Source organism: Camarhynchus parvulus, chromosome 1, assembly GCF_901933205.1.
Source record: "Camarhynchus parvulus chromosome 1, STF_HiC, whole genome shotgun sequence".
In the NCBI taxonomy this organism is placed as follows: domain Eukaryota; kingdom Metazoa; phylum Chordata; class Aves; order Passeriformes; family Thraupidae; genus Camarhynchus; species Camarhynchus parvulus.
The window spans coordinates 109,844,172-109,857,308 of record NC_044571.1 but is presented as its reverse complement, the minus strand read 5'-3'; the positions used below and the strand labels follow the sequence as shown (position 1 = coordinate 109,857,308).

General features: G+C 39.9%; 1 protein-coding gene across 3 annotated transcripts; it reads left to right on the top strand.

Annotated features, from left to right (window-relative positions):
* Positions 1 to 3,632: 3,632 nt before the first annotated feature.
* On the top strand, positions 3,633 to 13,137 carry POU1F1 (POU class 1 homeobox 1). 3 transcript variants are annotated; one of them, XM_030952869.1, is made up of 7 exons: positions 3,633 to 3,774; positions 6,466 to 6,531; positions 7,431 to 7,544; positions 8,541 to 8,786; positions 10,866 to 11,030; positions 11,606 to 11,666; positions 12,883 to 13,137. In XM_030952869.1, the coding sequence occupies exons 1-7, from the start codon at positions 3,633 to 3,635 to the stop codon at positions 13,094 to 13,096; spliced, it is 1,008 nt and encodes a 335-aa protein (XP_030808729.1). In that variant the 3' UTR covers positions 13,097 to 13,137. The 3 variants fall into 3 exon arrangements, with proteins under 3 accessions (XP_030808729.1, XP_030808750.1, XP_030808739.1); XM_030952890.1 differs by lacking the exon at positions 7,431 to 7,544 and adding an exon at positions 6,119 to 6,124 and having other exon boundaries at positions 12,883 to 13,096; XM_030952879.1 differs by lacking the exon at positions 7,431 to 7,544 and having other exon boundaries at positions 6,382 to 6,531; positions 12,883 to 13,096.

Here is a 13,137-nt window from a genome sequence, read left to right as displayed (position 1 = left end):
AGAGATGTCTTTTTCATTTACAGTGTGGGAAGTAAACCCCCTTTGTGGGGATTTCAATGACATGAGCATGGTCATTCCAGCTCAAGGACTTTTTGCACAGGAAAAACAAGGGGAAGAATTGGGTAAACCTGCAGAAATGTGCAAATCTCTAGAGCAGTTTTATAGTTTTTACCCAAGCCAGCGAAAAATAACCATGAAATTATAGAGTTAAAACATGGGAATTTCAGTATTCTGAAGAAAATGAAATGTGACACAAATATTTACACACAAGTACATTGTACAAAAGTGTATGGGGTGACAGGATGCAAATTGCAGTGTTATAGAGTTGAAGATCACCCTCTCCATGTGCAGTGAAGGCAAAAACGAAGCTCTTCCCAAAGAACCACAAGTTGATACATTATTGGGATAGATAGACAGACAGACAGACATCAACACACACTTCTCTCCAGAGTGTAAATATGTTAGTGAGTGACTGTTTCAGTGGGATACATTTCAGCGGCAGGACTGTCATAGTGATTAGGCTTGTAGAGATTTCCACCTCTGCAAGCTCTTTATTTGTACAAGCCTTGAAGCTTTCAATTTATCTACAAAAGGGCTTGGAGACCTGGGAAAAGGGATGAATGAATCAAAGGTGCTGCCAAGACTTGCACTGTGCCAAATTTTCTTTGTAATTTTGTGGTTCTTGGCAAAGGTGAGGCTGGAAGTCCATGTTGACCGCATGGAATCATCTCTTGGGAAGAGAAATGCTGTGCTCCTGGGGAGGAAAATGATAGTGTTTCCCTTTCCAGACCTGAGATCTTACACTGGGATGCTATTTCTGAGCTAAGAAAACCAGACTAAAACAGACAGTTTCATGCCACTAAAACAGACAGTTTCATGCTCTCTTAAAAACCCTCAGTGGGTTTTTGATGGCTTTCTTCATTATTTTGGGATTCAATCAGAAGAGATTTATGGGGCAAAGAATCAGTCTACTGACATTGGAATAAGGATTGGAGTTCAACCTAAGGAAAGACATTAAAGGTAAGCTCAATATTATCCAATAAATCTTCATTTCCCCCCATCCTCCTTTTAGAACTAATTGCCCCCCAAAAGGCCAGCTTAACTGGGGTTTCAGCAGGAAGCAGATAGGATTGTGACATTTACCAGCATCATGGCACCATCCAAATGGAGAATGGGGTCTGGGTTTTAGGGCAGAAAACTCCCTTTTTGAACTTTTGGGAGCACTTGTTAAGTGTAGAGAAGGAATTACCTCTTTAGTCAGTGGCCTGAAATTCCTGCCAGAAGTCTTCAGCTGAATTGTGTTCTGTGAAGCAGAGACTTAAAACTGAGCAAGAAATCACAATATAGGGTAACTTTGGGTCAGGCAATCTGCAGCCTTAGCACGGTATCCATGGAGGGTGGTAACAAAGCTTTATCAGAGGTGCTACTTGTATTAGAAACAAGCTCTGATGAATGTGAAATTTTTCCAATACCTAGCATTGGTAACAATCCAGCTTTCCAGGATCCTCAAAAATAATGCAAAAAACAATTTATTTCAAACTGAATGCAACTAAAGAAACTTGGTCATAATCAAAATGAACAATAGTGAAGTTATTAGCAAGAAGTAGGTGATATAACACAAACATGCAAAATTAGAATTTTTTTTTATTCAGCACCATAAAACACTATAATGGACATGAAAAAACCTCATTTGAGGTGGTGTCTGGAATGCTGTCACAGAACACCTTTATACTGCACTCTGAAGGAAAGCTCAGTGCCTTGTCACTCCTGACAGAATTTACTTTCCCAATCCCAATCAGTTCTGGGTTTTGTGGTGAGCAACATCCATGAACCCACAACCACCCCCTCTAATGAACTCCATAGGTCTGGAAAGCTTGAGCACCTGGGCAAAGCTGGGTAAGCTTCTCCTGACCTGGGCAAGAAAGGGAAATCTGGAATGAACTCCATCCTGGAGGACAGGCTGCAACTTCTTTGTGTCTAGACACGAGTTTCCAGTGAAACTGTAACTTTTCTGTTTACTGAATCACTATCTACAGCGATACCTGTTGGGATTTAAGAGAAAAAAAATGTCAAAGACAGGTATGTAAAGTTATTCTTTTTCTCTCATGGCTTCAAAACTCTGGTATATGGAGGGGGCCCCCTATTAGATTTATTATGCCCCTTGGTGTATAATAAGGGAGAAAAGGAGGTGAAAAAAACTAATTTTTGAATATGAATCCACAGACATTAGGATGCATTGAGCCAAGCCCAAAATAATGCAGATGGGGTTCATTTGATGACAGTATCTTCCATAATATTGCAATAATTATTTTAATGTTTCTTGTATATTTTGCAATCTGAAAGTGCCTGTAGAAGTAGTAGATAACCACTGTGAAAGACACGTGCATTTTGCCTTATGCAGTAATTCTGAAATTTCTTCACAATCTTAGCCACCGCCTTTCCCAAAACCCACTTAAAGGATTCTGCAGAATGGCTCAATGCAATGCCACTTTTCTGCAGAAACACATGAAAAATGGTGCAATTACAAGTATGATTGCTCCCATTTCATGTATCTGAAGCTGGTGTAGTCAAAATTCTAGTTCAGACATTTAACCCAGATTGGAATATGAAACACACAAAATATATTTTCATCTTCACATAAAATATGACCAAACATCTTTGATAACAGAAACCAAACCAACCCTACTTTTATTGCATCTACATAGAATATGTGACTGTGGTGTACTGCAGAATTTTCATCATTTTTAGGGTAACTTATATGCTCTCTATCATGTTCCAAAATTATTCCAGTCTTATGTCAAAAAATCACTTTTCTGCTTTGAGTAAGGATCTTGATTTTACTTAGGATCTTGAGGAGAAGACTTCAGATGCTGCAATAGTATAAACCAGTAAGAGGAGTTGTGAATGAGTTTTAGGGGACACCATGAACTCTGTCAAGAGCTTATCTTAGACAAACAATTAACACATCATGCTTATGGAAAGCTATCTGTTAAAAAACTTCCTTCTGGCTACAGCTGCTTCATATTACATAACTCTGATTTTATACTGGTATAGGTCAAGACAAATGAGCACTGTGCAACTGCTGGGAATTAGGTTAGTTCAGATTATTTTGCCATAGGTTCTTGACTCTTGCAGACTTCTGTTTGAGCTCTCAGACAGGTTGCCTTCCAGACAATTGCCTGGATGAGATTTTGGAGGCAGGTGTTAACTGTGGAAACCTACTTGGTATTAAACTCACTTGTCTGTTCCCTCTGACTTTGGAGACGATACTTTAATTTTTTTTGTGGTCATTGTCCTCCACAAAAGACCTAATTGAAAATATCTGTCAAATCATGTCTCTGGTTTCCCTCTTCTTCCCCCGCCCCTCCATTAATTGGACACGTATTGTGTTTGTGTGGGAAGGAAGGAGGCTCTGTACCAGGGTAGCAATATTGCTGGGAAAAGAACATTAAAATGGATAAAGGGATTTCCTAGTGGTATAAATACCTGCACACGACCTCCCTGTGCTCTGGAGCCCTCCTCTGTGTGTATATCCAGGTAAAATCCTGGAACAGAGTTTGAGGTGCCATTAATCCTGCAGGATCTGCTCTGGTAGAACACGGGACACGCAGCTCTCTTGCCTCTAGGAGGGTATGAGCTGCCAAGCATTTGCATCCTCAGACACCTTTGTGCCCTTGAATTCTGACTCTTCTCCCTCCCTGCCTCTGATAATGCATCACAGCGCTGCAGAGTGCCTGCAGGTCTCCAACCACACCACCAATGTTGTGTCTACAGGTACTTTTTGAAAATACTCTTGCTCTCATTTGTAATTTTTGGGTGATAGATGAGTTCATTGAGTTCTCAGTGTTTAAAGTGTTCAGTGTCAGTGTAATGTATGATTGGGACTATGCCAAAGTAGAAGCAATTTCACAAAATTCTGCATATGAGTGAATCAGGAAAAGCACAAATGTTCGTGTTTTAGCTAAATACCTAATTTTCTTTAAGTTTGTAACAAGATTAGACTCAAATATGCTGCCAACTTAGAACAGGTTCAAACACTGTCTTTGGTATTACTACAGTCTTCAAAATGACAACTGTCATGTAAATTAATTGAAAGGTTGTTTATTATGTAACCATAATTTAAAATATTATAAACTACCTTAAATAGGAAATACATTTAAAAGGCCTCAAGTGTAAATATAGCTTGGGGGAGTTTTAAACAAGGGAAAACATTGCTTTGCAAGGCATGTTGCAAACTGAATCAAGACTAAGATTTAAGTGTGATGCTCAAAATGCATAGTAGAAACCTTGCCGTTATATTTGAATCTTGTATGTTTGTGTATATAATCCAATTAGATGCATTTAAATATTAGGACTATTTAATCACTAAATATCTGAGCCAAAGAGAGTTTTCTTGCAGTGTTAATACTGCAGAAGTGGGATTCTGGAATACAGGAATTGTTGATAGAAAGCCTTCAGGGAAAGAAAAAGAAATAGTTGATTTATTTGAAATTGCATTAATATTAGAATTTCATTTGGAGTCTTAACAAGAAAGCAGATTTTTCCTGAAAAAAAAATTGGTAATAAAGCATTTTAATGAAAAGAAAAAGCATGTATGTAGTGAAAATGGATTGTAAGTAACAGAAAACAGGATCATCTTATACATTAAGCAAGAGGCTCAAAATATCCCAATACAGCTGTGGGTTAGCAACAGTGGCAGGGAATAGAAGAATTTAAATTTTGTATGAGGCCAAATTTATGTATCTGTATGACAGCAGTATTTTCTAGATTCATCTGACTTGCAATGGAAAGGACACGATGAGGGCTGGCCCAAAGCATCTGCTCGCCTGCCACAGGTTCAGGTTTTTGGTATTTTGTATCTGCCACCCAAGGACAAATGCCACTGCAGTCAGTGGAAATTTTGATTGTAGAACCACATCCAGAAGATGATCCTGTGAAAAAACCACCCTGGGAAAGAAGAAACAGAGGGTGGTAACTATAATGAGTCAAGATTTACAAATTTCATACATAGATTAAGGAATTGTCATAAAAAGTGCCACTTTGAGCACATATGAGGAGAATTTGTGTACAATATAATGGTGAAAGCATTTTGAATAACAACTTATTTTAAATGTCAGAAGTTTTAGAAATGGATGTAACAATTCTTCATCACAAGAAAGGTGAAAATATTTCTGTTCAAATACTATGCTGTGTCATTCAGCTGATGTTCTGCAGTATCCTCAACGCTTTAACTGCTATTATTTAATTTAAATAGCATCATCTTTGCTATTTAATTTTAAATCATTATTAGCAAATCAAAAATTGTATTTTCATGCATAAAAGTTAAACTATGTGGATTATGAAATAGTGGAAAAATACAACATATAAAGGCTCAGATCTTGACAGAAAATTTGAATTGCTGTACATGCATTACAGTTATTAACGCAATCTTTATTTTCCCTGCATCTACATTAGTATAAGCGTGTTTGTCTTAGTAGACTTTATATCTGTGCAAGTATATTTAAACAGTACAAGAAGTCTTTACTGTTATGATTACTGTTTTAAAATCCAAATACTCTAATCCCTAATTAAATAGACTGTTTTGAACAAAAGGAATGTGTTCTTTAAAATGTGGTCTTACATATCTGAATGTTGATGCACATTAATTTTTAATATTCTGTTTTATTGCCGTTGTTAGAGGGGGCAGTACATGCATTTTTATTCCTACTTATACATGAGAAACAGCCGTATCCCTATATTGCATTCAGCAAAAAATGGTCTCATTCTTCAGGCACTGGCTATTACTGAGCACAGATCTGAAATACCCCTGTGAAAACACAAGAGATAAATTAACAGTGTGTTTGTCGGTGCTGGTGATGGAAAATGTTTATTTAGGCCTGACTTCAGAATAATCCAGAATTTACCATCTTGTTTCTCTACCACCTCGCCAAAGCACTCTGAAATGCTTTTTGTTGCTTGGCACTCAAGAAATTGTGATTTTTGGACGCATCAAAGCAAATGTCCCAGGCCTTCATTTGCTGTGGGGTTTGCTTGACAGTGAAGGCAATTTCCTGGGACCCTAGAATTAGTTTTTGTGTGAGATTGAATGAATCAGCATGTGGAAGTTGAGTGAGGAGAGGAACAGGTCTCCTCAAGAGTGCAATGCTTCCCCTGCTCAGCAGTTTATGCCCACAGATTATACCAAAATCAACTCGTCAAGGGACAGCACAACAATTCCTAGCCCTGCCTCAGAGGATGTCCCACTATTTCTAGTGGCAGTTCTCCTGTTAACCTGATGGCTGTGACCCTGTGTTAAACACTCACAGAGAAGCTACAACTGCACAGAAGGCACTGCCTGCCTCACACTTCGAGGCTGTGTCTTGAATCTTGAATTCTTATGAGTCCCATCTGTTTTCTCTTTGCTCCCAACTTGTGCGTGTCCGTGCGTTGGCTTTGCCGCGACGACGCTGGGACACCCTTGGCCAGGCCTGCACTACTCCGTGCCCTCCTGTCACTATGGGAATCAACCTTCCACCTACGGGGTGATGGCAGGTAAGGGGTCAAACCTCAGGTGGGTGAGCTGTCAGAGTGTGGATCTTAGCCTGTTGTCATTTAGAGGGACCAATCCAAGACAATCGTTTAAAGATGAAATTTGAATTGAGGCACTAGAAAAAGGGTTAGGAAATCAGTGCCCAGAGCTCCCCAAACCTCTGCATCTCTTGAGAAATCACTCTCAGTGTATCTTATGTCTCCCTACAAGGCTGGGAAAGCCCTGCTCTTTTTGCTCGCCTCCGGCCACTTCTCCTGGTGATTATCACTTTTTGAGGGGCCAGAAGTGACATACACAACACCCCTGTGTATGACCAGTACCTGGGCTGATAAAGCCCTGGCTGAAGCTATAAAATAAAATGATGGCATAATGAAAGGATAGGTGAATTCAGCAGGCAGATCAGCCATGTGATCATGGATTTTTACACTCATAAATGCATCCTGCTCATTCTTCCCTGTCCCAAGCTCAGTAAGAGTGAGGCACTTTTGTTCTGTGCAAATTTAAGGAGCAGTCAAGTGAGATAATGACAAGAACCAAGTTAACAGAACTCCCAGGAAATAACTGGGACTTGGAAATAATCTGAAATCAAACTCAGAATTTTACTTTATTTAAGAATTAGGGAAAAGCTAGAGTAAATCAGCATAGACTAATATGTCTGCATAGGGACAAAGTGTAGGCTTTCTTCTTGGTATGCAAATTTCCCAATTCTTGTATTTCAGTGCATTTCTGTGTCTTTTGAAAACATTCCTGGCATTGTCCAGGTCCCTGGGGAAAGTTAATAAGTAATAATAAATTATATTGCTCAGAAAATAGTTTTCTTTAATTTCAAAATAAATACATTTTTATTCTTCTCCTTTCTTTCTTTTTCTTATTTTCATCTTTTTTTTCTTTATTTTCTTAGGCATCAAGCCTGCAACTCCAGAGATGCTCTCAGCAAGTCTCTCCCAGACTCGTATCTTACAGACCTGCAGCATGCCTCACCCCAATGTGGTAAATGGTGTCAGCACCTTGCAAAGCAAGTCCACCTCTTTTAAAGTATTTTTCATTATTTTTTGAGATTTTTTTTTTGTGGTTATCCTGTGTGAAGTGTATTAAATAGTTCTATGGGGTTAGAACGTTCAACTCTGATGGGAGTAATTGGGGTAGTGAAGAAAAACCTAGCTCTAATAAATGGAGGCAGCAGTGGGAGGTTAATGAAGTTCCGAGTTCTTCTACACAGTTTTGTGTAGTTTAGAAAATTGGGAAAGATGACCTGAGAACCTGGAATTTACTGTCTGCTCCAGATACACTGAGGAGTGTTACTATTTCTCCAATAATTCCCCCATTCCTCCCTCAGGTCAGAGACTTTTTATCTCTATGTACAATATCTAGGTAAAAATCAGCCTTCACTCTTAACTGCATCTCCTTGTTAAGTCTGACATTTGGGAACAAAAGATAGTGAAAAATAGTTCTGTTTTATCCTTGAGCAATTTCTTTTTCGAAGGATCATTCTGAATGAGTTCTGGTTTTTTGTTGTTTTTTTTTTTTCTTTGAGCTCTTACCTGTGTACTTTCCTCCAAGAAATTCTGTGCTGCGGCTAAGCCAAGATAGTATCTTGTCTGAGCATCAAATGGCATCTAGATGGAAGTATTCTTTGTACCAGAAAATAGAGACTGGGAAATTTTAAGTGTCTCAAAATGACACAGATCCATCAATTTTGTTGCGCCACTTAAGTCCAGCATAGAGCATTGATTTTTATTTGTGTAAGTTTAGGCCATTTTCCTCTTATTTAAGCACTTCACAGTTTGCTAAGTGATAGGATGGCTGTGGCTGGTGAAAGGGGCTGTTGATAGACTTCCACGTGCTGGGACAAAAAGGAGAAAACACATCCTAGGAAACTCTGACTCCTGGATTCTCTCACATGTATTATATAATTAAAATTGCAGGCAGGGATGACGAGGTGGTGAGGGCAGGTTTTTTCTGTGCAGCAGCAGAGAACCAGTGCCATGAGCTCTCTCTTTGGCGTTCCCAGGTGGCCTGACCCCCTGCCTGTACAAGTTCCCGGAGCACGCTCTGGGCGCCAGCTCCTGTGCCCTGGGCCATGGCTTCACTGCCCTGCCCCAGCCGCTGCTCACGGACGAGCCCGTGGCCACGGAGTTCAAGCAGGAGTTCCGCAGGAAGAGCAAGCCCGCGGAGGAGCCCGTGGACATGGACTCCCCGGAAATCAGGGAGCTGGAGAAATTCGCCAACGAGTTCAAGCTGCGGAGAATCAAGCTGGGTATGTGCTTCATGTCCACGGAAAAAAGGCTGGAAGAGTCCAGTGAAAGCCCAATTGTTTTTGAGTGTTGTATGTTCTGGCCTCTGCTGTTGTCTGAGCATAACTCTAATCCTGCCTTGGCCTCCTCCATTCCTAGAAGACTTCCATGGAGTTAATGAACATCTGCTTTTAGTTTGCGGAAAGGGACTTTAAACGTTCCTGCCCTTAAATTATTTGTGTTAAATGCAGAGAAAATTTTTTATGTTCAATAAATTACATTCAGTGCCAGGTGCAATATTTTGCACAGCTCCAAATTATCTGCAACTTAGGGCAGATAGCCCTTATCAGGAAAATTAACCCACAAACACCAGAGGTTTATGTCCAAAAAGGAGACAGAGGAGTCCTTTTACTTTATTTGAATAAAGGGAGAGGCCATGGGGCATTCCCCTGGCATCTCTCAAATTTTTGGAGGATGCAGCCTCCCTTTTTATCCCAGTTTCCCTGCTGCATTTCCCTTCTCTCTTTCCCCATTGGCTGAGGTACTTGAGAGGTACAGACTCCCTGATACACCTGACACCAAAGATTTGCCTCTAATGTATAACCCTCCCTTTTCATTTTTAATTCCTATGGAATTTAGGTGTTTTCTTCTCCATTGTTTCTTTCATCTTTCAATGCCTAATTTCGTTTATCAGAAAACCTAAAGTTTATCTGTAAAAGCAAATATCTTTCTCCATTCATCAATCAGTGGAATCCTTCCCATGGTTTCTTTTATCTCCCAGTGCTAGTTTTATCTTCCAGCAGACCCACAGCTTGTTTGTAAAGACAAATCCACTATTCCTCTCACCCTCATAACCATCTAACCTCCCATACCCAGTCTTTTCCCCACAGACTGTTTAATCTGATGGTCTGTTGTCATTTCAATATGCGCTGAGTGACATCCACGGGAAATCCTTCACACCTGTAGGAAGCTTCTCTTCCTGGTTTATTTTTTTGTGCCACGACACAGTTGGAAAGTAATTGATATCTTTGTTGCTGTGAAATAACTACTGAGGACAAAGGTGGGCTTTGCCTTGTTGTTCTTGGTATTATCACTTATAACATTGCATCAGAATTATAGGCAATCCTTTTATTTTATAAATCTAAAAAATTATAAGGTTATATAAAATAATAACTATATAAAATTCTAAGGTTATATGGGGTATGTGTGTACTATCTCAACAGTATGCTCCATTTGTAGTTTAAACTGAAATAAAATAAATTAGGGCTTAAAAAATTATTGCAAACTGTCCAATTTCCCTGTATATCTTGTATTTAATGTCAGCCACAGTGGTGGAAAGTGTTTGCCAGGCCACACATAGTTAATCACTGCATCTTCATCCGGAATTTTTGAGGGAACAAAACTTCCTTTGGTGTAAGCAAATCACATGGAGCCTGTAGAATGGGACAAATGGGACAAAATGCAATATGCACAGGAAAAATAATCCGAGTTTGAGCTTTACAAGACAAAAAAGGTTGTGGGTCTGAGAGGCACAGGGTTAGTGCAGTCAAAAAGGAGGTTAAAAGGTGCCTCACGGGACATTGAGTGCCTAAAGAGATCCTGCCTTGTCCTGGCACCAAAGCAGAAAAGAAGGATTATGATATAGAGGATTATTAGTCCTTCAGCCATGGCAGATCCACATTCAGAGAAATGAGCAGGGAGCTGTTGGTGCAAAGTCAGAGTCTGCATGGAAACTGCAGCATTTCTCTGATGACTTCAGCTTGGATGTTGCAACAAATAACAAGAGACCAGAAGTGCCTCTAGGGATTTTTGCTCTTGCATCATCTACAGAAAGTCACAGTATGTCTGGATCCTTCTCAAATCCCTAATCCTGGAGTGTGAAACTCCACTAAATCAGTGTCACACTGCACAGGAGCCACCAGGAGACTGAGAAGGGCTCTGAGTGGGCTCAGCTGGCCACAGAGACCTCTGCAGGAAGCTTAGCCTGAAGGCACTGCAGCACGCACTGACCACGAGAGCCAGCAGCAAAGGGCTGAGCATCTCAAGGAAAGGAACCCCCCTAGAAAGCTTCAAAGCTGCTTTTTCCTCATTGTTTCTGGCAGGTTATACACAAACCAACGTCGGAGAGGCCCTGGCTGCTGTGCACGGCTCCGAGTTCAGCCAGACGACGATTTGCCGGTTTGAGAACTTGCAGCTGAGCTTCAAGAATGCCTGCAAGCTGAAATCCATCCTGTCCAAGTGGCTGGAGGAAGCAGAACAAGTGGGAGGTAGGGAACTGAAATCCTCCAAATATTGATTTGCACTTCAAGCAGAATCCCATGTAAATATTTTAGGGCTATTACCGGTCTTCTGCGGACTAAAGATTTTGTTTTACCAGCTTTAAATGCTGAGGTGTGCTTGTGTTAAAGTATAGTTATCTTTTTTTTGGATGAGCATGAAGGGAAAAACTGAAATGCATGGAATGTACAGAATAGCAGAAATATCTCTTGGGCTGCTGGAAGAAATTTCTTCCAGTCCCATCCCAGAAAATCAGTTCCAGTCCTGTAAGGAGCCAGAGTAGGATCTGCAGGACAGCCCATTTAGCAGTGTACAGGGATTTTTCACTAGCAAAGGCCTTTTGCTTCTAACCATTTCTGCCTATAACCATTTATAACTGGAGGTAAAACAATGTACAGTCATCCTAACAATGGAAAGATCCTGTGTGTGATGCTCCTTTTATTCAGTAGCACTTTCTCTTGTGCTTTCTTCTTCCTTCACAGAAAGTGACTATTTTTTGTTTTCCAGTCCCTGTGGAATGTAACTGCCAGCTTTTGTTGTTTGACTGCTGCTTTTTTTAATACAGCTTTGTATAATGAAAAAGTTGGAGTGAATGAACGGAAGAGGAAGCGCAGAACCACCATAAGGTAATAAATATTTAGGTTATTACAGGTTAGAAACAATTTTGGCTAAGATGCTTCTTTTTCTTCTGTCAAAATTGAAGTGCTCTTTTCTATTAACGAATATCTACATCTTGGGCATCTAAAAGTTCCAATATTTGGAAATATTCTAATGAAAAAAACCAGCATGACACTCCAGACCCCAAATTAATTCCAAAGTACTATATTTCATACTTTACTTTTGACTATCAACTTCTCAGGTTTTGAGCAATGATGTTTCTATACTTCTGTATGTGTAGAACATACATGCTATTAATTAGCCAGTTTTGTTAAACATTAGTAAATATTGAAAAACTGACCTGTAAATGAAAGACCAAGAGATGAAATAACTAGAAGTGGAGCAGATATTGTATTTCTGTAGCAAATACCTGCACCTCACTTCCAGAATAATGCATGAAGTGCCCTCTCGTGTCCAAAGAAATTACAGCTACTGCTGAAACTTCTGGATGCCTCCCGGTGGCACACAAGCATGTCACATATGTGGTTTTTTTAGAGTATGTAACAGAAATTGGAAGCAAATTCTATCTGGAAATAAGAAAAAAAATAACAGTATTAAATTATTCTGTTTAGTGAACCACTCAGTTTTGATCACTGCTGACTGAGGAACAGACAAGGGCAGACATTTGGAGAATGTGATGATGGCTAAAACAGCTGGCCATAGTCTCTGTGATTTCTAGGAATACTCTAGTGCTCTCTCTGTAATTAGTGAGATGCAAAACACACAGTGTTTCCCAAATCTAAGTGATAAAGTTCTTCTTCTCAGTAAACCCAAATGATTTGATACAACCAGGTAACACCACTGATGTGCATTTGCTGGGGCAGAAGGGCGGTCAGGCTTGTTCCAATTCCTTTGACCCCACTCATAACTAGTTAGTAGCTGTGTCTCCTAGATAGCATCAAGAAGCACAAATATTTTATAATTAACATTGAAATTGCACTGAGCTTGATGCTATTTTTGCCTTTTAATCACCCTTTGCCAAAATTCTGTACAATGTCGCGCTGCTTGTGTCAGCAGAGAACTACAGAGTATTTTTAGTGCTTTGGGTTCCCTTCACATAGAGAAAGATGAAACAAACCAAGTCACTGCCTTCAGTGTTGTTACTTGGTCTTTCTCTTGAACTAGTGGTGAAAGCCTGAATGTACAGAAAAGTTTTTAAAGGTGAAATTTTGCTCCTGTATCCAGCATCGCTGCCAAGGAAGCCCTGGAGAGGCACTTTGGAGAACAAAGTAAGCCATCTTCTCAGGAAATCATGAGGATGGCTGAGGGGCTCAATCTTGAGAAGGAAGTTGTGAGAGTTTGGTTTTGCAACAGAAGACAAAGGGAAAAAAGAGTGAAGACCAGTTTACACCAGAATGCCTTCAGTTCTATTATCAAGGAGCACCACGAATGCCGGTGAAGCTTTTCCACGTACACAGGCGGATTTCTGTTTTGCTTTTT

Bases quoted from the DNA above. Each gene is read 5' to 3' on its own strand.
- POU1F1 (XM_030952869.1), top strand. From the start codon at position 3,633: ATGAGCTGCCAAGCATTTGCATCCTCAGACACCTTTGTGCCCTTGAAT. The intron at 11,031-11,605 runs GTAGGGAACTGA...TTTTTAATACAG, and splicing joins GGAAGCAGAACAAGTGGGAG to CTTTGTATAATGAAAAAGTT. The intron at 11,667-12,882 runs GTAATAAATATT...TCCTGTATCCAG, and splicing joins AAGCGCAGAACCACCATAAG to CATCGCTGCCAAGGAAGCCC.